The sequence below is a fragment of the Cajanus cajan genome, chromosome 9, assembly GCF_000230855.2.
Source record: "Cajanus cajan strain Asha chromosome 9, NIPB_CcT2T_4, whole genome shotgun sequence".
Taxonomy (NCBI): Eukaryota; Viridiplantae; Streptophyta; class Magnoliopsida; order Fabales; family Fabaceae; genus Cajanus; species Cajanus cajan.
The window spans coordinates 6,239,581-6,264,572 of record NC_138525.1 but is presented as its reverse complement, the minus strand read 5'-3'; the positions used below and the strand labels follow the sequence as shown (position 1 = coordinate 6,264,572).

The following is a 24,992-nucleotide window of genomic DNA, read 5'->3' as shown; positions in this document are numbered from 1 at the left end:
TTCATGTTAAATTAATACCTGAGTTTCTTGCACCACAACTAGCAATAACATGAACTACTGAATTAATCTCTGAAGGAATGTTGACAATCTTAACTCTCCCATTCCTAGTCACCATCTCCTTATTTTTATTAATCTCTCAAGGAATGTTGCAATTTTGGTTTATTTATTTTTGTAAATCTGTAATTTTCATTCCTCTATTTAAAATAGAGATATTCACTAGTGGAAAAAAGGTTTTTAAAATCGGTTATTTTGGACTTTTAAAATCGGTTATGGAACCGATCTTAAAAGAGCCGATTTTGAAAAGGTAGATTTTTAAGATCGGTTATCAACCGATTTTAAAAGTAGACTTTTAAGATCGGTTGAATTATAACCGATCTTAAAAGTCTTGACTTTTAAAATCGGTTATAACAACAACCGATCTTAAAAGTCTACTTTTAAAATCGGTTATTTTATAACCGATCTTAAAAGTCAAGACTTTTAAGATCGGTTATAATTTTAACCGATCTTAAAAGTCAAGACTTTTAAAATCGGTTATGGCATAACCGATCTTAAAAGTAGTGATTTTTTTTTGTATGTTTGACTTGTTTTGGGAGCACCTCAGAACAAACCTGCAGAAAAACTAGACAGTTCAAAATATTTTCTCAATGAAGCACAAATCGCATACAAATGACAAGATGATAAATGTTAATCATATATATATAATTGAATAGTTTTAAATACATCTAATACATAAATGGACTACATTGCTCAATGAAATGTAAGTTCTAACTAGTTAAAGCACTACTATAAAACATAAGTCCAAACTAGTTAAAGTAATGGTCAATAAAAACTGTGGCCCATTGCTCCCTAATGATGTTTATGTCTTCTAGCGGCAATGGTGATCGATCTATAAATATCTGTTAAGAAAAATTAAAATAATTAGTAAGAATTCATAAAATATATAGAATGAGAACTTAAAACAAAAACTTTCAAAATTGCAAAACTTACTTCAGTCCACCCAGATACTATTTGTGAATCAACAATAGTTTGCATTGTCTTCATTACATAGTATCCGCACTCATAATTTCCTTTTTGTTTATGAGACTACAAAAAGAATATAAAATTAATTTCAATAGAATAGTAATTAAAAAAAATTACTAAATTACTTAAAAAAAATATCATTGCTAGAATTAAAAAAAAAATCATTAGAATTAGGAGCCAATATTATACATGAATCCCCTATTATACATTCAGCCACTATTATACATTAATCCCCTGTTCTCACAAAGAAAGGCTCTGAATTGGTACTCATCACCACCACCTCGTTAAACCCATCAATCGTGATGACAGTATCTGCTCTCGCATCATCCAAAGTCAGAGGCTTTTCAACGACAGGAATCAAAGGTGCGTCACCAACGAAGCTCTCTAGCAAGGCTTGGATGGTGGGTCCATTGCAACCTTAAACCCTAAACACAATACACCACATACTACAACAAGCTTTGACAAATTCCAAAATAGTTTTCAAATGAACTTACGAATCTTTTGGTCTTCCCTTCGGCAACCATCTTGCGCGAGCACCACCAGGTTTTAGGAAACCTCCTTCGGGAGTGTTTGTGGATTTGGAGCACCACCATGTTTCTAACGTGCTCCTCCGGGGTTGTCGAAGGTCAGCAACAGAAGAGTGCCCTAGGGTTGAGATGTTGAGAGGGAGAGCTCCTTCGGGATTTTTGAACCTCTCTGCATACCCGAACGGAGAGCTGAACGAACAAACAATAGAACACCTCTTTGCTAAACCCTAAGCACGAATGAAGAATACCCCTTGCGAACACGAACGGAGAACAACAGAAATGTGAATGGAGAACCACAGTAGAAACCCTAAGTACGAATGAAGGAAAGGGCAACGCAAGCCTGAACCCCTTGCGAACCTGAATGAGCGAAGCAGAGAGTGGAGGCCAAAAATGTAGAAACGTAAAAAGATATTTAAGATCGGTTATCTAGGAACCGATTTTGTATGTTATATACAAAATCAGTTTCTATATAACCGATCTTAAAAGTAGTAAAAAAGACATGATTTAAAATCAGTTAAATTGTGACCGATTTTAAAAATAATTTTTAAAATCGGTTATATTTGAATCGATCTTAAAAGTTGTGCCAGATATACTTTTTAAGATCGGTCACAAAATAACCGATTTTAAAAGTACTTTTAAGATCGGTTAAATTTTAACCGATCTTAAAAGTGTTCATATTATTTACAAAATTGCCACCGCGTCACTTTTAAGATCGGTTACCTTGTAACCGATCTTAAAACTTCGATTTTAAATCCAATTTTTGCACTAGTGATTTAGTCCTCATATTTTTTAAAATATAAAATTTTGATACTACCATTAATTTGATATTTGTTGATGATTAAAATTTTGACATTTGTTAATAACCACTGCTTAAGTAACGTGATATTTTAGTCATATAACATGTAAGAATAAGAATTAAAAAAATAACATACAAAATATTCTTGTTTGTATGTATTTTAATGAGTTATTGGTATTTATTTTTATTAATAAATTTTATTTGCATATTTTTTTATTTTCTTTTATTTTTAAATATTATGTTATTAAATGTTATATCATTTAAGTATGAATAAACGTTAATAGGTGTCAATTTGATAAGATGCACGACCAAAATTTTGTATTTTTAAAATGAGAGAAATTAAATGTCTCTATTTTAAAAAAGAAGGATCAAAATTGTGCATTGACAAAAAATAAAAGAAAAAAATATAATTTAGTCTTTTATATATCATTATTCTCTTATATATACTAACATGTATTCTCTTAGTTTTATTTTGTTTGATATTTAAAAAAAAAAAGTTAAATTTTAATTTTAATTTTACAAAATCAATAAAATGTAAATATATCTTGTTGTTGTATTTTTAATTATTTATTGTGGAGTAAAAAATATTAAAAAAAATATAGACAATAAATAATCTTATGAATATGAAAGATAAACACAAAATAACTTATATGAAATCTAAAATATGCACAGAAACTGTACCAAAAAATAATTATAGAAAGAAATTCAGTCAAAATGAAACCAATGCAGTAAACAAAATGTATTTTAATTTTAATTGTATTTGTTGTTTATTTATATCCTAAAACAGTTTATTCTTTATTCTCTATTTTTATTTTTTTTTCTACCTATCTTGTCATGCTCCTTTTTTTTTTAAGCCACCTATCTTGCTATAATTTTAAAAAATAATTTAACTCACATATCTTTTATTATAAAAATCGTATTCTTATCCCTCTCTCCAAAGATAATTGGTGAGTCAGATAAAATTTCATGACCATACACAACTCTGAGTCTCGAGTCTTTTCATAATAAGTAAGTAAAATTAAATATTTCTTAATAAGACATGAAGTTAATTAGTCATACACAAACCAATTGTTCTCATAAAATAATGAGAATTAAAACACTAGAGCATTCAAGTAATTTTCATCATCTTTTTTGAGGTTTTCGGAACATGAAGTATATATAGTAACTAAAATCATATTAAATTATTAGGCCTTACATCTTTTGATTAATTGTTAATTACATGTCAATTTTTTCTATCAACATTATAACTTTTCAACTAAACATTTGTTTTGTACTTTATTTTAGAAGACTAACTCTTCAAGAGTCATAACATTTTTTTTCCAAATTTCTAATCATTTGTCCATTGAAAAACAATGATCAAGATATACTTTAATTTGAGGATGATAATTTGCTAAAATCAAGTGTCCAATAAAAATTAATTAATATCAATTTGAACTTGTTAAATAATTTCATAAAATCATAAAGTATTTAATTTTTAAATTGAGTCATTCACAACAATTCTTAGATCACTCTAGTGTCAATTATTATTCAAGTCATTTGCAATTTGCAACCTCAATGCAATTCTTAGATCGCTCTATGGTTGATAATTATCCAAGTTGTTCATAACTTCATCCAGACTCTATGATTATATTAGGGTTTTTTTATAATCTGAGTCGTTTGGAACTTCAACACGACTCGTTAATTGTACTAAGGTCGGTTATAATTCCATTCGTTTGCAATCTTAGCATATCCTCTAATCATATTAGGATTAGTTATAATTTGAGTCATTCGCAATCTCAACACAATTCTTTGATTGTATTAGGGTCAATTATAATCTAAGTCATCTGCAATCTTATCACGAATCTTTGATCATACTAGGATCAGTTATAATTCAAGTTGTTTGCAACCTTAAGACAACTCTCTAATAATAGAGAAAGTTGGTTATAATTCGAGTCATTGCAACCTCGACACAAGTTTCTGATCGTACCAGGTTTCTTATAACTTCACTAAATAAAAAAATTCCATCTAAAACCAAACATATCCTAAATGTAAATTCATGATACATTTTATTTTATAGCACATTATCATGCTTTTCTTCATAAGCATAGTAGTTATATCACACATTTCTTACTTTGTATTAGGTTGACATTATAGATAATAATTCAAAATGTATGTATTCATTTTATCTGTGGTGCATGGATATCACAACTATTTATATGCTCAAATGAAAAGAATGACAACCAAAAGGTAACACAACAAAAATTAATAAATGAGTTTATTAAATTGCAAAGTTAAATTTCCTATAAACTGTACTAGGAGAATTATTTGAATATAAATTTATACGTATTTTTGAAAAGTTTTCTAGAAAATAAAATGCGTACTTTTGATAAAGAAACTCTAAAAAAAACGTTTTTAACTCGTATCGAAATATGTTTTAGATAGTATAATATTTTATTTCATTACTACTATTAAAAAAAACTCAAAGTCTTTCTACACAAATCCATTCATAAATCTTATGGATAAAATAGCAAAGTAAACAATCCACCCTCAGTTTCATTTTATTGGGGTTTTTGACAATTTTTGTGAGTTTCATTTTACAATACCAATGTAACATTAAATTTTTTTATTTATCTTTAACCATTATAAATGCATTCTTAAATTAATATATTTTTTTTTAATACTGATTTTTATTAGTGAAAATCCAAAAAGTTTAGAAATATATATATTGAAAAATTATATATAAAAAAAATGAAATGAGACATATTAATGTGTTTAAGTCTCATTACCAAAATAAAATGTGTTGTAAGTATCAAAATGTTAAACATCAAACAAAATAAGATAAAATACTAAATTTTTATGGTGTGTAGGAAAAATTGTTATGTTGTGTAGGAATAATTGTTATGTTTGTTCTTATGTTCATTTCTTGACCGATTCTTAACTAGATTATCATGTTGCCAAAGTCCAATTTCTTTATGCAAAGTCAAATCCGCTGTCTTTAACATGTAATTGTTGTCATAATTGTTTTTAGGCATCACAAGTAATAAAATGAAAGGTCATAATAATTACATAGAAATTAAGATTGTTTTAGTCTCCCTTCAAACAAAAGAAAGATCAATGGAAAGAAGAAGGAAAAGAAAAAGTTGAGTAGTGATGCAAAGATGTATTTTTATTTGTTCTCAAATGAATTGTGTCCGGAATGTGTTATCTTTAAGCATTGCACTTTATACACCTGATATAATATCAACATTTTGTAGCTTTACAGAGAGGTTTTGTTAGAACGTTATCATATGATTTTAAAGTTTTCTGCTCTCCTCTCTGCTAAGAGAATGTCTCTCTTTTAAAATAGTAAAAAAAATAATGTTAGATAGCAGATTTACCTTCCTAAACCAAGTTCATTTCATAAAAAGAAATGCATTCCAAAAATATAATCATTGAATCAAGTTATATTTGATTGTAATCTATCTTTTTAAATTTTAATTGGATCAATATTTTACTAGTTAAAATTAAGATAAGTTGAATAAGATTATCAAATTGAGTTAATCTTTTACATATGCTTTTATTAAGTTAAGTTTCACACATCTTTTAAAAAGCAATATGGTAGTTTCTCATCTCACGAGATTGTACATCTTTTTTTATTCATAAAATTGTACATTATTGTCACACAAAAAAAAAGTTGGACTGAACTTGAAAAATAACAATTGAGTTTCATTTGGACTGAATTGTAAAAAAAAACAATCTAGATTTCACTTGTATGCTTTTTAATCATTTTTTCTTGATAGTGTATTTTAATCAATGAAAGTTATTGTTAAGGTTTATGACATGTTTAAAGCTTAGAATGGAAATATTTCATTCTCATAGAATTTTCAGAAAGTTTAACAATTTTTATACAAGTAAACAAATATTTTATTAATTAAAATAAAAACTTTATAAATATGAATTTTAAAAGAGTTAGAATTCGTTAACAATAGATGTAAGTCTAAAAACTTACATATCAAATTTTATATCTTTAATAACTTTTTGTATGATGTAAGTTAAACTAATTCAAATATTAAATTATGTGATATTATACTCAAGATCATATATATTAAATTTTACATTATTTTAAAAGTATTTAATAGTTCATCACATTACTTTATTTTAAAGTATAATGTGATTTAAAATATATATATATATATATATATATATATATATATTCATTTTTGGATAACCTATCTAGAAAAATTTTAATTATGTGAAATTTGATATATATATATATATATATATATATATAAATTTTTGAATATAATATCACATAATTTAACAAATGGATAAATTAAATTTGCAGCATACAAAAAGTTATTGATTTTATATAAATTTTTAAATTTTCATCTATATCATTGGATCTCGACTCATTTTAAAATAATATACACTATTAATAAAGGGGATAATAATATACACTATTATCTCTAAACCACTTTCACTAGTACAAAAGAGGTGTATTACGTCGGACATTTTCAGCTTCTTACGTCAGAAAACGTACCGACGTAGAAGTGGGAGACGTAAATTTTACGTCGGATCTTCAAAACCGACGTAAATTTACGTCGGACATTAAGACATCCGACGTAAAAAAGCAGGAAAAAAAATAAAATAAAAAACATAAAAATGCCAGCAGAACGGCCTGTTCTGCAAGCAAAACGACCCGTTCTCCAAGCAGAACTGTTCTGCTTGGAGAACAGGGCGTTCTGCTTGCAGAACAGGCCGTTCTGCTTGCAGAACAAGCCATTCAGCTTCGTATAACAACCCAAAAGAAAACGCCCACTACCTACACAAATAGAACAAGCAAAAAATCAAATAAAACAGATAGCCAGAGTAGCAATGCGAAGTAGAAAAGTGCTAACGAAACCTTGATTCATACCTAAGAAGCAGCAACAATGTGCAAATGAGTAACAAAGAGTTCATTCCTCTGCAAAAGACAAAAAAACAATTCAGTAACAAAGGAGAGGGAGAGGGTTTAGAGAGAAAAAAATGAAAAGTGATGAAGAGTGAATGGGCGCGGTGTGCCTCGCGCTCTCTTATTCAAATTTGCGTCCTTTTTTACGTCGGACCTGGTAGGATTGGACTTTTTACGTCGGACCCTACCAGGTCCGACGTAAAAAAGTTCGCAAAAATTACAAAAATACCACCGCGTTTTTTTTACGTTGGATTTTCGTATTTCTGACATAAAAAGGATGACGTAATATGCTAATTTTCCAGTAATGTTTTTTTTTTTTTTTTTTTGGTATCGTAATTAAACAAATTAAAAGAAAATTACATAAGGGAACAGAAGTCCTCGTAAAGCAAAATTTGAAAGACTCTTCCATATTACATTAATAACCAAGTTTCATGCACCTCAACTGCTAAGAACATGAGTTACTAAATTAATTTCTCGAGCAACAATCTTAACTCACCACCTCCTTGATTGTACCAATGAAGTCACTGTGCTTATGAAAATTATCTCTCTCTGATCCGTAACCACCACCAACGATGCAAATTAAAAGACATAAGTCTAATTCTAGTCGAAGAACAATACAAACGATTAATATTTCTCATGGAATAATAAATGTATAACATATAAGATATTTTGGATACACAAAATTGCAATTTTAGTTCATTTATTTTTGTAAATCTATAATTTTTATTTCTCTATTTTAAAAAAGAAATACTTAATCCTCACATTTTTTAAAATATAAAATTTTGATTCTATCATTAATTTAATATTTATTGATCATTAAAATTTTGACAATTTTCGATAACTTATCACTACTTAAATAATATAATATTTAGTCATGTAACATGTATGAATAAGAATTAAAAAATAACATACAAAATATCCTCATTTGTATGTATTTTAACGAGATATTGGTATTTATTTTTATTAATAAATTTTATTTACATGTTTTTTAATTTATTTTATTTTCAAATGTCATGTTATTAAATGTTATATCATTTAAGTATAAATAAATATTAAAAATTAATAATTAATAGGTATCAATTTGACAAGATGATCAAAATTTTGTATTTTTAAAATTAGAAAAATTAAATATCTCTATTTTAAAATAGAAGATCAAAATTGTGTATCGATAAAAATAAAAGGAAAAAATATATAATTTAGCTTTTTATATACCATTATTCTCTTATCATATACTAATGTGTATTCTCTTAATTTTATTTTGTTTGATACACTACAAGGAAATTGCCGTATAGTGACACACATCCTATAGTGACACAATAAGTGTCGTTAAAAACTACTTTTACTTACATAATAAATATAATATATGTTAGTATATTGTTAAAAAGTGTGGGTATAAGCTATAGTGACACACAAAATATGTTGTTAAATCTCATTCAAAATCAACACTAAAATTGTGTGTAGCTATATACCAAATAAATATATACCTACATATAATATACTTATAGTGACACTTTTTTATATAAAATATATATTTTATATAAAAAAAATTAAAATTTAATTGTCATTTTATAATATCAATAAAACATAAATATTTTTTTATATATTTTTAATTATTTAATTGAAAAAATATTTTAAAATATAGACAAGAAATAATCTGATCAATATGAAAGATAAATACAAAATAACTTATATGAAACATAAAATATGTACGGAAAACTGTACCCAAAAAAATTATAGAAACTGTCAAATTCAATCAAAATGAAACCAATGTAGTGTAATCAAATAACTGTGCAATAAACTAGATGTATTCTAACTTTAATTGTTTATTTATATCCTAAAGCAGTTTATTCTGGATTCTCTAATTTCATTTTTAGCTACCTATCTTGTCATGCTCCTTCTTTTTAAACCACCTATCTTGCCATAATTTTAAAAAATAATTTAACTCTCATATATTTTATTATAGCAACCATTTTCCTCTCTCAAGAGATAATTGATAAGTCAGGTAAAATTTTATGAGGATACACATCTCCCGATCTCGAGTCTTTTCATAATAAGTAAGTAAAATTAAATATTTTATAATAAGATATGAAGTTGTTTGTGGAAAATTTCGTTCCTAGGTTCTTTTTATTCGAACTAGCACGATTAGTACGTTTCAATTTATGCGCGTTTGTGACATGACAGAATCGAAAACTTTCAGGGAAAAAATAAATCGTACAAACAACAAATAGAGTTAATTGATTAGGGTGTTGTTTCAGCACATCAGAAGATTTATGCTCTTTGTCTGAGCACGTCAGAAGATCTATGCTGGTGTTAGCACTTCAGAAGATCTATGCTTGTTTCAGTACATCAGAAGATCTATGCTAATTATACAATCAAATTCATGCATGTAAGAATTAACGTGAATCGAACAGATGACATGTATATTGACTGCAGAAATCATATCCTTCATTAAATGGTAACAGAATTACAATTCGTAAGGATGACGAAACATGTTCAGATGACTACACTACACTAGACTAGACTATGTTATGCTACGCTACTCCTAAAAAAGGAAAAAAGATAGGTGGTCGAGAAATCGTACCTAAAGCTGTCTCGTATGCACAGTATGCCTTATGTGCAGGCTGCGGAGTGTGTGTGAGGTATTGTGGGTATTTGATTTCTGACCTCTTGCTACGAGCATGGCTCGTTTGATTTATAGACAAAGATTTGGGAAAGATAACTGTTTCTGACGTGCCCGGGAAGTGCATAACCGTTCCAAACTTCCCCATCGTGGCTTATTCTCGGGCACGACTTTGGATAACTCTTGGAACTGCTCATTAACTTCCCCAAACCGTTCTGCAGCCTTTGACACTTATCCCATGATTTACTTCAACCGCTCTTAAATTATGTCTCTTTTAAGTCCTTCATTCTGAGAGGTTGCGAAGTGTGTTCATGTATGTCCGGATTCTTGTAATTTCGAGTAACCAACGAAAAATATTCTTGAGTGTTTCCTGATTTTTCTTGTACTTTGAGAGGTTGCGAGGTTGTGAGCCTTTCTCCTGAGCAGCATCCTTCCCAGTTCAATGATTTCGAGAGTTTCACGAAAAGTGTCTTCGTGTATCTCTTGATTTTATTCAGGCTTCGTATGCTTTTTTCAGAAACTTCTTTGCCATTTTCCGATCACCTAGAATTTCGAGCACTTCTGTATATCGAGTACCTCCGAATTCATTTTCTGATACTAACAGAAGTTAATTAGTCGTACATAAACTATATAATTATTCTCGTAAAATAATAAGAATTAAAATACTAGAGCATTCAAGTAATTTTTATATTTTATATTTATTATCTTTTTGGAGGTTTTCAGAACAAGAAGTATATATAGTAACTAAAATCCTATTAAATTATTAGACATTTCATCTTTTGATTAATTGTTAACTACTTTGTTGACTTTTTCTATTAACATTTTAACTTTTCAACCGGAGCATTTATCTTGTATTTTATTTTAGAAGACTAACTCTTCAAGAGTCTTAACATTTTTTTTTCAAATTTCTAATCATTTGTCCATCGAAAAACAATGATCATGATATATTTTAATTTGATGATGATAATTAGCTAAAATTAAGTGTCCTATAAAAATCGATATCAATTTGTTTTCCTAATAATTTCATAAAATCATAAAGTATTTAATTTTTAAATTTAGTCGTTCGCAACCTCAACGCGATGCTTAGATTACTCTATGGTTACTATTTAATCATACTAAGATTGATAATTATCCAAATTGTTCACAACTTCAACACAACCCTCTGATTGTAGTAGGATCAATTATAATCTAGTGTTCACAATCTCATCAAGACTCTATGATCGTATTAGGGTCGATTATAATCCGAGTCGCTTGAATCTCAACACAACTCATTAATTGTACTAAGGTCGGTTATAATTTGATTCATTCGCAACCTGAACATGACTATTAGGATTAGTTATAATTTGAGTCATTCACAATCTCAACACAATTCTTTGATTGTACTAGCTCAATTATAATCTAAATCATCTACAATCTTATCACCACTCTCTATTCATACTAGGATCAATTATAATTCAAGTTGTTTGCAACCTTAGCACAACTATCTGATCATATTAAGGTTAGTTATAATCGGCTTTCTAACAGTACTAGATCGATTACAATTTGAGTTCTTCACAACCTCAACACGACTTTCTAATTGTATTAAAGTCGGTTATAATTTGAGTCGTTCACAACTTCAACACAACTCTCTAGTTGTACTAAGGTCGATTATAATTCAAGTTGTTTGTAACCTTAGCACAACTCTCTAATCATACCAGATCGATTATAAATCGAGTTGTTTGCAACCTCAACATATATTTAATTTTCCACAGATTAAAAGGTTTTATCCTTGCTCTTATTTGTGAACTTCACCCGATACAAAAAAAAATATATTATGGATTCAATGGTTATTAACAACAAGATTTGAGGTTTTAAAAGTGTAGCCGCTGGAAGAGTTGTACTGGAGAGTCATGATGGGTGCCAAAACGTTTCGATAAAAAGTCCTCATCGAAACACTTAAGTCTCTCCTTCCTCATTGTATTTGTTCTTATTTTATATCCTGAAGCTGTTATTATAATTGTTATTCCGTATTCACTATCCCCAATTTTTAGCTACTTATCTTGTCATGCACTTTTTTTAGCAACTTATTTTGCCATGATTTTTAGAAAAATAAATCAATTCACATATCTTTTATTATAACCACCATATCTTTCTCTTCACAGATAACTGTTAAGCCAGATAAAATCTCATTAGGGTACAATTTTATTAATAAATTTTATTTGCATATTTTCTAGTTTCTTTTATTTTCAAATGTTGCATTATTAAATGTTATATTATTAAAGTATGTGTAAGTTTCAACTAAGGAGTTAGACACAAGTAATTAATGTTTTTTTTTTGTACTCAAGGGGGTAAGAAGCTCAAATTACATTCCACTAAAAGAAAAAAAAAATAGTAGACAAGTCTGTTGGTAAAAATGGTTGAATAAATGCAAGAGGAGAATCATAAATCAGAAGAGCTTCTCCTAACGATGGCCTATGTTTGGCAAGGGCATTTGCAACTTAATTGGCTTCCCTAAAAATATGAGAGCAAGAGATAACACACTCTTGTTGTATCAAGCGTACAATATCTTGAACTAAATCAAAACATGGATATGAATGGGGACATCCCTCATTAATTAATAAAATTAATTGTTATGGTTGAATCAGATTCTATCAAGACTCTTCCTCCAATCTTGCGTTCCTGAATGATCTGTAACCCATGAAATGGTTAATATGTTGAATTCAAGGTCGAATCATTCGAGCAACACTTGAGTTTGATCCTTGACAGAAATAATTATTGGTCAGACTTTATTTACCTCCCGATCGAACCAGATTAGTCTAAGACGAAGTCTTAGAACATTGGTGTAAAAATAAAAAGAAAGTATGTGTAAGTTAAAAATCATTAGATATCAATTTGAAGGGAGGACTAAAATTTCATATTTTTGAAGTTAAAGAGACTAAATACCTTTATTTTAAAATAAAGAGACCAAAAATACACATTAAAAAAAAAAGTCAAATAAATAGTACAATTTAGTCTTTTATACATCATTTTCTGTAATCATATACTAATTTGTATTCTCTTAGTTCCATTTTATTTGATATTTTAGAAGAAGAAAAAAATTCTTTGGTGAATTGAAGGGACAAACACCCAAACACAGATAAACATGTTATATTTTAATTATCATTTTACAATATCAATGAAACCTAAATATATATTTTATTATATTTTTAATTATTTACTGTGGAGTAAAAAAATATTAATAAAACATAGATAAGAGATAATCTAATTAATATGAATTCTAAAATATGCACAAAAACTAAACCCGAAAAAAAAATGTATAGAAACTTTAAAATCCAATAAAAAATGAAACCAATGCAGTGTAATCAAATAACTGTGCAATAAACTTTGAGGTATTCTAAAAAAAAATTATTGGATCCACGATGTATTGCAATGAAATTAATTTTGATTAGGCGTTGGAGAGTAATTTAAAGTTTGAAAACTCCTGGTATGTACCCTATGCATGTCTAACTGCACTAACAACTTGCAGTTGCAAAACCCCCCTCGTTGTTCCTTCCATTAATTTACTCTCTTTCCCAACTATATATAACCACACTTTAAAATATAAATATATAACCGATGCCCGTTACAGCATCTTCATAATTTTGACTTACATCATAATTAATAACAATTAATTCCCATTATAAACACAAAATCAAAATTGCATTTATAGAGTGAATACTCCATCCTAACTGCCACACTCTTCCAAAATCATCATATCATGTCATGTCTATCCAACTAAAGTTTGAAACAACAACACATACGAATGTACGTTACAAAAGAACAGGAACAGGAACAGGAACAAACTAACTGGTCAAAATTTATCCACCTTCCTTGCTAGAGGCGTTATTTGAATCAGTTAGATAAAGGGGGAAGTTATAACCTCCTCCATTAATGAAAATCCCCTCTCACCCACTCCCTTCATAAACCACAACAAAAACCTACCTGTAAACTTCCACCTACCTAAAAACACCCGAACAAACATGTTCAAAAAGCGGTTTTACTTTTCATTTTAAGGTTCATGCCAACTAAATCTTTTTTATTTTTTCTAATTCATTTATATTCATAGCATCGCACTATTATAAGTTAATAACATAACACACTAACCTCGAAGAATCTCGTTTTCACAAACAGGTGAAAGGCAATGATGATCGACAGCGGTGACGATCGCGTTAAGGGCTCGTGGAGTCCGCAAGAGGACGCCACGCTCTTGAAATTGGTGAACGAACACGGCGCCAGAAACTGGTCCGTCATAAGCAGCGGCATTCCAGGGCGCTCCGGCAAGTCCTGCCGTCTGCGGTGGTGCAACCAGCTCAGCCCCGAAGTGCAGCACCGTCCCTTCACGCCGGCGGAGGATAGAATCATCGTAAAGGCGCACGCCATTCACGGAAACAAGTGGGCCACCATCTCCCGCCTCCTCCCCGGCCGCACCGACAACGCCATCAAGAACCACTGGAATTCCACGCTCCGCCGCCATCGCGCCGCCTCCGCCTCCTCAGATTCCCCGCCTCCGCCGGCGAAGCGTCCCTCGGTTTTCGACACGTTTCGCCCTCTCAAGAAACTTTGCATTGAAAAAGAAACTGAGGAAGAGAGACTCGCGAGTACCGTAACGACGTCGTTGAGTCTTTTCCCGCCGGGGGAAAGGTCAGAGGAAGACGAAGAAGAAAAGGAGAAGGAAGAAGAGTTTGAGGTAAACACCATTATGAGTGATAATCAGAAGCGCTTTATACAAGTGATTCGGCGCATGATAGCAGAAGAGGTTAGGAATTATTTCCATACTTTGCGCCTTCAAGAAAGAGACAATCCTTTCCTTCAACATGATTTAGATTTTCATCCCATAGTTCCAAAATAAATTATTATATATATTTTTGGAGATGCTGAGATCTATATTTATATCATCACATGTTAATAATTTGTTCAAATTCAATTTGTTCATGAATATGATGAATAAATGAAATGAAGATATATGAATAATTAGTTACGTACGATAGAATATTTGGGAGCCTACACTTCAATGTTATACAATGTTACCATAACACTATCCCCAAACTCCTAAGAGATTATTCTGTAGTTGTATTGTCTGTTGATCATCTAATTTGAATATGAAAATATAAAAATAAAAATAAAAAGGTTCTTTGGATTTTGCTATGAATTAAGTTAAAAGAAAAGGTTAGAGTATGTTTTGTTAAACTTTTGTGAAAGTACTTTGAGGAAAACCATTTATAAAAAAGCAAATTAGGAATGAGAAGTTCAATAAATTTTTTCCTTAATTTACTTTATAGAAATTGTCTCTAACTAGCTTCTTCAAAATCTTATTTTTAAATTATGTATAAGTTAATTTTAACTTACAAAAAAGTTCATTTTAATTTTCTTTCTTATTTTTCTTTCATTAAAATGCATCCGGATAAACTTATTCCAACATATTTTGGTGCATATAAAGCAGATAATTAATCCTAAAGTCTCTCTAGGCACTATTAGAACTCGTTTAAGCATATGCAGAAAACATTAGCATGTCAATTCTTGAGCTTCCTATAAGATTAGAATTTTTATAACTAAAAAAGATAGGTGAAAAAGAAGGGGCCGATCAGGGATGAGATTAGGTAAGTGATATATAGAAAGAGATGAAACAAAAAGTTATAATGCTATAAGAACAAAATAATTTTAAAATTTGTATTGAGATTCATGTTTAATTTATTCACATCTCATGCTAATACATTAGTTATTAATGAGGTTATCCATATATTTAGATAAGAGAAATGTTAATAACACCCTCTTTTGTTACACTCTTTTAAAATATTGTTATAAGTTGAAATTTGTTACAAAATACAAAATTTTGATGATGTCACATCTTATTTAATGATTTTCTTTCTTAATTTTATGCATTAAAAAATGTGTTGCTTAACACTTCTCATTCAGATAATAAATACATTATAACTTATCTTTAAAAAAATCTAAAAATATCCATTCATGAGTACTTTAAGAAACTCATACGTTCAAAATCATATGTAGACAAAAATAATGTGAAATTCTCCTTAGTCAAGTTTACAAGAATGGAAATGATTAAATTATTCTATAACTTTATAGTTTAATAAAAAAAAATTAATTAGTTTTTATAGTTTGATTATAATTATGGGTGATTAACTTTTTTATTCTTACTGGTTAGAACATGTGTTTTATATTTTTTTTATGTGAATTTGTGCTAATCTAATTTTTTTCTTATAAAAAAAGAAATTAAGTATAGCGTTATATTACTACAATTTTATAGCTAAATCTTAAATGTTAGTATTTTAAGGCTCAAGTGTTGCATACTTAAATTACATGAAATTAACGTATCATTAGGTATCAAAGCCAAACATCTCATAACTAATATTCATGTTACATGTTTCTCCTCAAATTAGTCTCATTTCTAAATTAAAACAAGTAATGCTTGCATTTCAATATCTCATAACGACTTTGCATCTTTCTCCTTAAACTATCCCTAGCTAGTTAAAACCAAATGAAAATCTTGCCTACATTCCTTTATAAACCCTAGACTGCTAAAAAACAATCTAATCTGATTATTTAGAATTATGAATAGGAATTAAATAGGGTTTATGTGGAAAAAAATTGCAATTATTTTCCTTAAAGAGACGTGCGCACTTTTCTTGGTATATTGAAGAAATGTTGAAACTTGAACGGTTGAACCCAATGAAGGATGTGGTTAAGATGCAAGTTTTTATTTTAATTACATTTTTTCCACTTATATTTACATTTTGTAAATTTTGTAACTTAATTTTTAAAATTGTGTAGTTTGACATCCAACTCTCAAAATTATGTAAATTTTGTTATTCTGTTAATTGATTATTTGACAAAATTAGTATCTAACTGTTGAAGTAATACATTATTGATAATGTGCACGTGAACATTAACATGCCACTTCAGTAAATGTTCCTAACTCCTAAGTGATCAACAAACAATGTTATATAGTTAAAAAGTACAAAATTTTAAAATTTGGATTTGGATGACAAAATTTACGATTTTAAAAATTAATTACCCAAACCCAAAAATGTTTCAAATGGATGGGGAAAAAAAAGTGCAACTAAGCCATAATTATGCTATTATTTTTATTTCTTTAAATCTGACCCACCCTTCATTCGAATATGATATTAAGCAGAAAAATGAAGGTGAAGGTGAAAGCTGGCGTAGGTAAGTTAATCATGTCTCTCACCATGTCAGATTTTTCTATCGTTGGATGATTTTTATTTTTATTCGTGGGTAAGCTGGTGATGAGATTTTATAGTAGAAATAGATTTTACACATAGGGATGGGAATATGGGAACCCACGGACAGGCCCGTGAAGCCCACGGCCTATGGGGGTATCTATTCTTGAATAATTTACATAATTATATAAAAAATTAAATCTGATCCACGAAATTTACAAATTTTACGAGCTTTATCCGTAAACTCGACAGACTAGCCCCTTCAAGAGAGGTGTTTTTTTTTATCTTCTAACTTTTAATGAGTTATTTTAATATTTTATTAATAAATAAGTATAAGTAATAAATATTAAATTTAATATATTTTATATTTAAAATATATTACACTTTTACTACTTTAATATTTTTTTAAAAAATATGTATAAATATTAAATATACAATTTAATTTAAATATGTTAACTTTCGTATATTAAAACTTTCATGATTTTTTTATTATGTATTATTTGGTGTTTATATTTTCATATAATTTTTTTTATGTAATCTCCCTTATATATTCTTAGCATTGAAAAGGGAAGAAATGTTTTTTGAATTTTTTATTGAGTCCGCAGGCTTGTCCATTTAACCACAAACTAGCTTTGTAGGACAAATCTTAAAAGATCATTTATTTCGCAGACCAGACTCATATTAAAATACGAGTTTCCCAAATCAAGTCTTAAACAAGTCAGTCAAATTAACTCATACTCATCCCTAATTACAATTTAGAAAACAATATCTAATAATATTTCTATTGAAAAACAAAAAAAATATTTCAACTATTTCATTACAAATTAATAAGAAGAAATTTTAAAATTCTTGACATAATTATGATTCAATCCCTTCACATTCAGGAGAGAATATATTATTACTATTTTTATAGGTACAACTTTTTCTCATCTTTCACCTTAAAAATAAAACTTTAAAATTCGAAACAAAATCAATCACTCATAGTAACAGTGTTGGTTAACCAGCACTGCAGGAAGACTTTTCATGGGTAAATTTTGTCCCTTAAGAGTAAATACAACATCATATTATATACCACTTAGCCAGGTCAGACTTATTTATTATTTAAACAAATCAGATAATAGATTTTGCAAAAGCTATTTAGTTGTAAAAAAAGGATATTTAAAAAGCATAAAGCATAATAGATCAATCAATTCAAGTAAATATTAATAATACATATAAGAACAACTTATTATAACCTTTCTGATTACAAGTACGTGAGACTATTTAAAGTCGAAATATGATGGTTACATTAGACATTAGATGAAAATAAATTTTGATAGTTGTTTACCGGAATTATAATCTTTGATAATAGATGAAAATCGAGGAGCTGTTTGCCTGTATCTCATGATATATCTTGATAGTAAAAAAAATCAACGATATACCTTCATCAAAAACATATATAAAAAAAGCCATTAAATCTTGTAAACATATTTCTCAATTGAAAAATATTTTCAACTTGCAAAACCAAATGCACAAAGCACTAGTTTTACAAAGAAAAAGTACTAACACTAGTCTATGAAGTCAGGTTTTCAAAATCTCAATCTTCTTCTAAACAAAATTAAAATTTAGACTGAAAAAGAAATAACAATTTTCACAACTTTTTCCTTCTTCCACAAAGAAACCATATCTACCACGCAACACAGTGAAGATCAATCACTACTCTAACAAGTTCAGGTCATTTCGGATGGAGCAGGAAAATAAAATCAAGGGAACAGAGGCAAATTGACAATTCACCTCTCCGCAGAGATTTGATTTTGGATGAACGCCGACAACATGGCTTTCCAATTGGAACCTCTATTCAAATTCGAAATGATGTACATTCCCATGTATATATATATATACTCACGCATTTAAGTTATCATTACAATCAACGAGATTTGACTTAAAACCTAACACAAAATATGAAACCAATTCATGATCTAATTTCAATTTCCTCTTAGATAAGTATCAATCATAACATAAATGGTGGGTGTCATAGGTAACATCCTTCCATAACACCACAGAAGACGCATATTCAACCGGGGAAAAATGTAAGCTCGGGGATATTAAATTAAAAATAAGATACCACTGATATAAAAGTAAAAAAATAATATTGAAAGTGGCAATTCAACAGAAGTACAAAACCCAGCCAATTGTTAAAGGAAAACCAACTAAATCATCTTATGAAACAGACATTTCCTTAGTCATCATAACAAATTAAATTAATTATTATTTGAAGAATGCTGGCAACACACTCTATTACTCCCCCCTTAATACACTCACTTTCATCGGTTAAGATTTATTAAAAACAACAAAACTAAGAGTCCTAAAAAAGGACTTAAAAAATTTCAAGTAATAAGAGATTGCCCGCATTTATCTCAGGCGTTTACAAGTAACTTTAGGATAACATATCTCGATGATGAAAATGAATTAGATCCATAAAACTGCAACTGAAATAATCCAGAATTATAATCACCCCAAAGAAAATTGCATGAATTAAAAGTTCATAGGTAAAATTGGGGGAAAATAGTTGGATTACGAAAATGAATCAAATGCTTTAAAAAAAATACTGTAGCTAAAATATTCCGAAATTGTAACGACCCTATGATAAACCCGTTGCATTTTACAACCAGAATGAAAATTACTCAAATTAGCAAAACAAAGAATCAGAAATAAAGATAAGAAATCCATTTGATTCGCAAACGCAGTAACATAACTGTTCTCAGCTAATAATATAAGACAAACATAAACTAATAAGACCCAACAAATTGTATCAAAACATCAAAAGGGAGAGACCAGTGCCACTAACAGCTGGGTGTCCCATTTGACAACATAGACAATTGTAAAAACAACAGAAATAAACTAGGATTAACGCACTACTTGGATCTCTGTCTCATCTTTCGGCGCTTCCTCTTCAGTCTCCTCATACGCTTCTTCTTCCACTGCGCATAGCAACAATTTCAATTAGATCTTAAAGACATAATCAAAACACAATACGCAAAGGAACTGAGAGAAGAAATGAACTCACCTTGGCTCTCATGGCGAACGAAAAACCTTACCCTTCTTCGACTCCGAAACCCTAGACAATTGCTGCTGAGAAGTAACAGGGGAATAAGATAAAACCTAACTGAACGTCGCAACTATTTATAGCCTACAACAAACCCTAGCAAATTATGAGCATTGGGCTCTATCCCACAGGCCCAACACAGTCTGCACGTGTCTTGAGTCTATGGGCTTTCGAATGCCTCAACAATTAGAATGGCCCATTAGCCTTGTGTTTGGAGAGAAGCAGTGAAGCACATGGGAAATGAATAGAGTTTATTTTCTAAACCAACAAAAAAGTTTGTTTATTTTACTTTATATTGAAATAAGTTATTTATCAATTAAATAAAATTTAAAAATTAAAAATGTATTAATTTCAATAAAATTATAGGTTTCGAGAAACTTAGTTAACATATTAAGTTTTCTATTTTTTTAGAACTGTTTAGCTACATAGTTAAACATTTATACATGTAAACAAATTTAAATGGCATAATAATTTAGTGCAATATTTTTTTTTAAAATATTATTATATTTTAAAAATAAAAATTTGAACTTTTTCATTTTTTTAAAGACCTTTATTCTATGTATGTGTCTAAATAGATTCTCAAGTTAAGTTAAACATTTATATTATAAGAAAAAAGGGATCAAGTCCAAAAATAACTTAGACAATGTAACAAGCCATAACTTAGACATTATGAGTGGAAGGAGAGTGAGAAAAAAAAAAAACTAAATTTAGATTGGAAGGAGAAAAAAAATTAAAATTTTTGTTTCTAAATGTTAACTTTCCTCCTTTTTTTTTCATTTTCTCTCCAAACAAATAAAATAAAATACATTGTATTCGAAATTTTCTTCTAAATTTAAATTTAGTATAATGATTAAACTGGAGTAAGTCAATTGATTCATGAGCTTAAGATAATGTAGTTTTCAAAAGTTAAAAGATTTAAGAATATTTAAAACAAAAGCAAAAAAATAATTCTTATATATTAAAAAAAAACGAATCATAATGTGATGATATTTTTATGAAATTATTTTGACATTTTTATTTATTTTATATATAATTTGGTGATTATTTATTAATTAAATTTTAATATTTAAAAATTATCAATAAATAAAAATAATATTATACTATATAAATTATTTATTATAAAACTAAATAAATTTATATATTTAAAAATATTTATTTGTTCAAATTTTAAATATAATATTTATTTTAAATTTAAATTATATATAATAAATATTTAATTTATATATTACACAAATTAAAATATAAGTAAAATTATTATGCCCGAACCATTTATTCCAATATCATTAGAGTTTGAATTTCATAAAGGAATAACGAAATTTTTACAGAAAAAATATATTTTAAAATAGAATTACGAAAAAATCCTCCCACCCTTTATTTATTAAAGGAAACCATTTTACTGTTATAGTTCAAAATGATTTCCGGGGAGTCGAACTTTTTTATTAAATTACTAAAAAATATTTTTTAAATAAATAAATAATTATAAATTTTAATAAATATTAATATTTAATAATAATTAAATTATTTTGTTTAAATAAAATTTTTATTTAAAATGATTCTATCATATTAATATTAAAAACTATTAACACAAGTTTACATATTTAAATAAATATATAAACATAATATTTAATTTTATATACAAATTATATTTTATGGTAATAATATAGAAATTATAAATTACAAAAATAAAGGATTTTTATTTAATATTTATTTACTAAATATTATATTTAATTGACTTTTGTAATACTATTAATATTGTATTTATTAAACTTAATATAGATTAAATTCATTAAATATATTATATTTGTTAAATATATAACTTTTCATGTCAATTTATATATATTTAAAGTATATTTTTAAATAAAATAAAAAAATATGCAACAAAAAATAATATAATATTTAATGGTCATTAATAAAATATTTGAATAAGAAATTTTACATAAATATTAAAATAATATTTGACCGACAAAATATTAAAATTTTAATTTAAAAAAAAATAATTAACTATAAATATTAATACATATTAATATTTAATATTAATTAACTTCTTTTATTTAAATAAATTTTTTTATTTATATTTAATTTATCATATTAATATTATAAATTATTAACAAAATTTTACATATTTAAATAAATATATAAACATAATGTTATATATTATTTATATTAATTATATATATATACATATATTTTATTTTAAATAAATATATAAATTATAATTTTAAATAAATATACAAAAATACATCTCATTGTGCTTTGCTCATGAAAAATCTGAATGGATTCAGAAAAAATGTCGTTCCTTTTAATTATCTTTTTAATCTCTCAGTTAGATTCATTTCAAACACAGGAAATAATACCACAAAAAAACTAAAGTTTCGAAATATCCATTTTGTCCATAATTTGAGCGGGAAAAAATGTTTCCAAGTTATTTTATTTTCTATATATTAATTAAGATTTCATGATTTTAAATTTTAATAAATATTGTCCCTTATTTACAGTATTTCTTTGTATTTGATCCCCTCAAAATTTTCATCTCATGATACACACTTGAACTAGCTAAAAGTACAATGGCTAGCTTAGTTTCTGTGTACAAACTAGAAAGATTTCAAATTCCTTTTGGAAACTTCAAATCTATCATGAAACACGATAATATGTACATCATGAACGTAATCCAAGTGATGGGCAACTTGCGATTTAAGAAAACATAGAAATTGAAACAGAATTGTTGACATAAAGTTATATGATTTAACCAATTGAAAATGAAAAAGAGGAAGAGGGGCCGGAGTAGGGTCGTGCCTTTTTCATGTCCGGGTCCCATGTTATTGAAAAAGTCTCTCCTTATCTATTTGCCCAGCATGAACAGAACCTTCAATCTTAGCTCACAAGAACAATATATCTCATGACGTATATAGATAGATGAGGGGTTCAAGGAAATTATATTATGACCTTTTTCGGTCTTGTACTTTTCCATCGCCCAACGTGGGAACAAAACTCAATCAGAAAATAAAAGAAATTAAAAACCCCTGTCTTGGACCTTTGTCCCATGTGAAGGAATTTCTTGGGCACCCCTTTCCTTTGGCTTTCGCATTTGGCATCTTCCAACAAATTATCCCTGTTTAATTTATTCTCAATAAATATTTAAACTTCACCAAATGCGACCAATAATTATCACACCATTTCAAATAAAAAAAACATTTAAAAAAACCAATCCCCACTTTATCTGTATTTTAACATTCACAAGCTAAATTACACTAACAAGTTGAATCGAATTAGACTAAACTAGTAAAATTCTCTGATGTTTTTCACCATAAGCCTTAAACTCCAAACATTAATTAACAGAAAATTAAGCGCCTTCTTTTCAAATATTTATTTTTTCGTTTATAGTAATTATTTCTAATAAAGAATACATATAATGCGTATTATATTTTTTTAATATTAGAGTAAAATGCAACTTTTTGTAAAATCAAATTTAATCACCAATATTTTATGTACCTTATTTTTAGTATAAATAAATTTACATGAAAAAATATAAAACATAATAGAAGGTGAATTATATGTAGGGGCGAAGAGAGTTGGTGATATTTAAATTTTGTTGTTTACGATGATAAATACGAAAGCAATGGGGTTTGTAAAAGAAAAAGGAAAAAGGAAAAAGTGGGTGCAAAGTATGAAAAATCCTTGTTGGTTCTAACAGCGATTTACAGGTGAAAAGAAAAAAAATGGAAAGGAAGTGAAGTAGTGTTACTAAAAAAAGAGAGAGAAGATAGATGAGATCAGAGTGCAGGGAGAGTAGCAGCAAAGGGTGGCGCTTGGATCAAAATCCTAGGAAACGAGGAATCGAGTTTGAGCGAAGCTCTGCAGAGAGGGCAATTGGAGTGATTGGCAAGCCACGTGTCGACGCACTCGCAGTGGAAGCTGTGGTCGCACCCGGGGAGCACCTTCAGCTTCTCGCCGTCCACGAACGCGCCCAGGCAGATGCAGCACTCCGTCTCCGTCTCCGTCTCCTCCGCCGCCGCGCCCTGGTGCAGGATGATCGGGAGCCTCTTGATGGCGCCGCCGTCCAGGCCCTGCCGCTGCTGCACCGCTGCCGCCGGCAGGGCGGCGTCCGGGAGGAGGGCGAGGGCGTGGCTGTGGCGGCAGATCCGGCGCGCGAAGAGGAAGAGCGCCGTGAATAGGAGGATGATGGAGAAGAGGACGGCGATGAAGAAGATCTTGCGGCCGCGGAGTTCGATGGTTTGGTCGTCGAGCTCCGTGTCGTAGTGCCAATTCAGAACCTCCGAGTCCCGCGTCGTCATGGCCGAGTGAAACGACGGCGTTTTTCAACACTCGCAGGCACGCCTTTCCTTTTGCTTTGAGTGTGCTACACTTGACCATCCAACATTATTATTTATAGTTAAGTTTGGTTGTTGATTAGGTATACTCCTCCTAGTGGTCAGGGCCACACACTCACACGTCAGATTCGATTCTTCATTTTATCTTTTTTTTATTTATTATTATTATTATTATTATCAGTGTTAGAGTTTATCTGAAAATCAAAAGGATTAAACGAGTGTTTAACAATAACTATTACTTTTATATATAATCACTGTTGGAGTTTATTTTTAACTACGTAATTAAAAGCAGTACAAGCTACTCTGATGATATTTTTTTATTTGTTCAATTAAAGTAAGTTTGTCTTGTTAGGTATGTGAGTTTATTAATGTAAATTTTACTTTATTATTTATTAGGTGTTTCAACTAGTCTTTATTTATAAAATACACATAATTTTTACCACACCGCACAGACAACACAAGTATCTTCAAGTCAAGTAGTATTACTATAATG

The 24,992-nt window shown here is 28.8% G+C and overlaps 2 protein-coding genes across 2 annotated transcripts; one reads left to right on the top strand and one right to left on the bottom strand.

The window, feature by feature from the left end:
- The first annotated feature begins 13,514 nt into the window (after positions 1-13,514).
- On the top strand, positions 13,515-14,973 carry LOC109810254 (transcription factor MYB56). The gene is made up of 2 exons (XM_020373679.3): positions 13,515-13,904; positions 14,022-14,973. Exon 2 carries the CDS (start codon positions 14,032-14,034, stop codon positions 14,737-14,739), a length of 708 nt encoding a protein of 235 aa, XP_020229268.1. The 5' UTR covers positions 13,515-13,904; positions 14,022-14,031; the 3' UTR covers positions 14,740-14,973.
- An 8,854-nt stretch (positions 14,974-23,827) lies between these two features.
- LOC109806615 (RING-H2 finger protein ATL66) lies at positions 23,828-24,598 on the bottom strand. The gene has a single exon (XM_020369079.3). The coding sequence runs from the start codon at positions 24,461-24,463 to the stop codon at positions 23,942-23,944; it is 522 nt and encodes a 173-aa protein (XP_020224668.1). The 5' UTR covers positions 24,464-24,598; the 3' UTR covers positions 23,828-23,941.
- Positions 24,599-24,992: the final 394 nt, after the last annotated feature.

What these genes read in the sequence shown, in the direction of transcription:
- LOC109810254 (XM_020373679.3), top strand. Translation starts at nt 14,032, where the DNA reads ATGATGATCGACAGCGGTGACGATCGCGTTAAGGGCTCGTGGAGTCCG.
- LOC109806615 (XM_020369079.3), bottom strand. Translation starts at nt 24,463, where the DNA reads ATGACGACGCGGGACTCGGAGGTTCTGAATTGGCACTACGACACGGAG.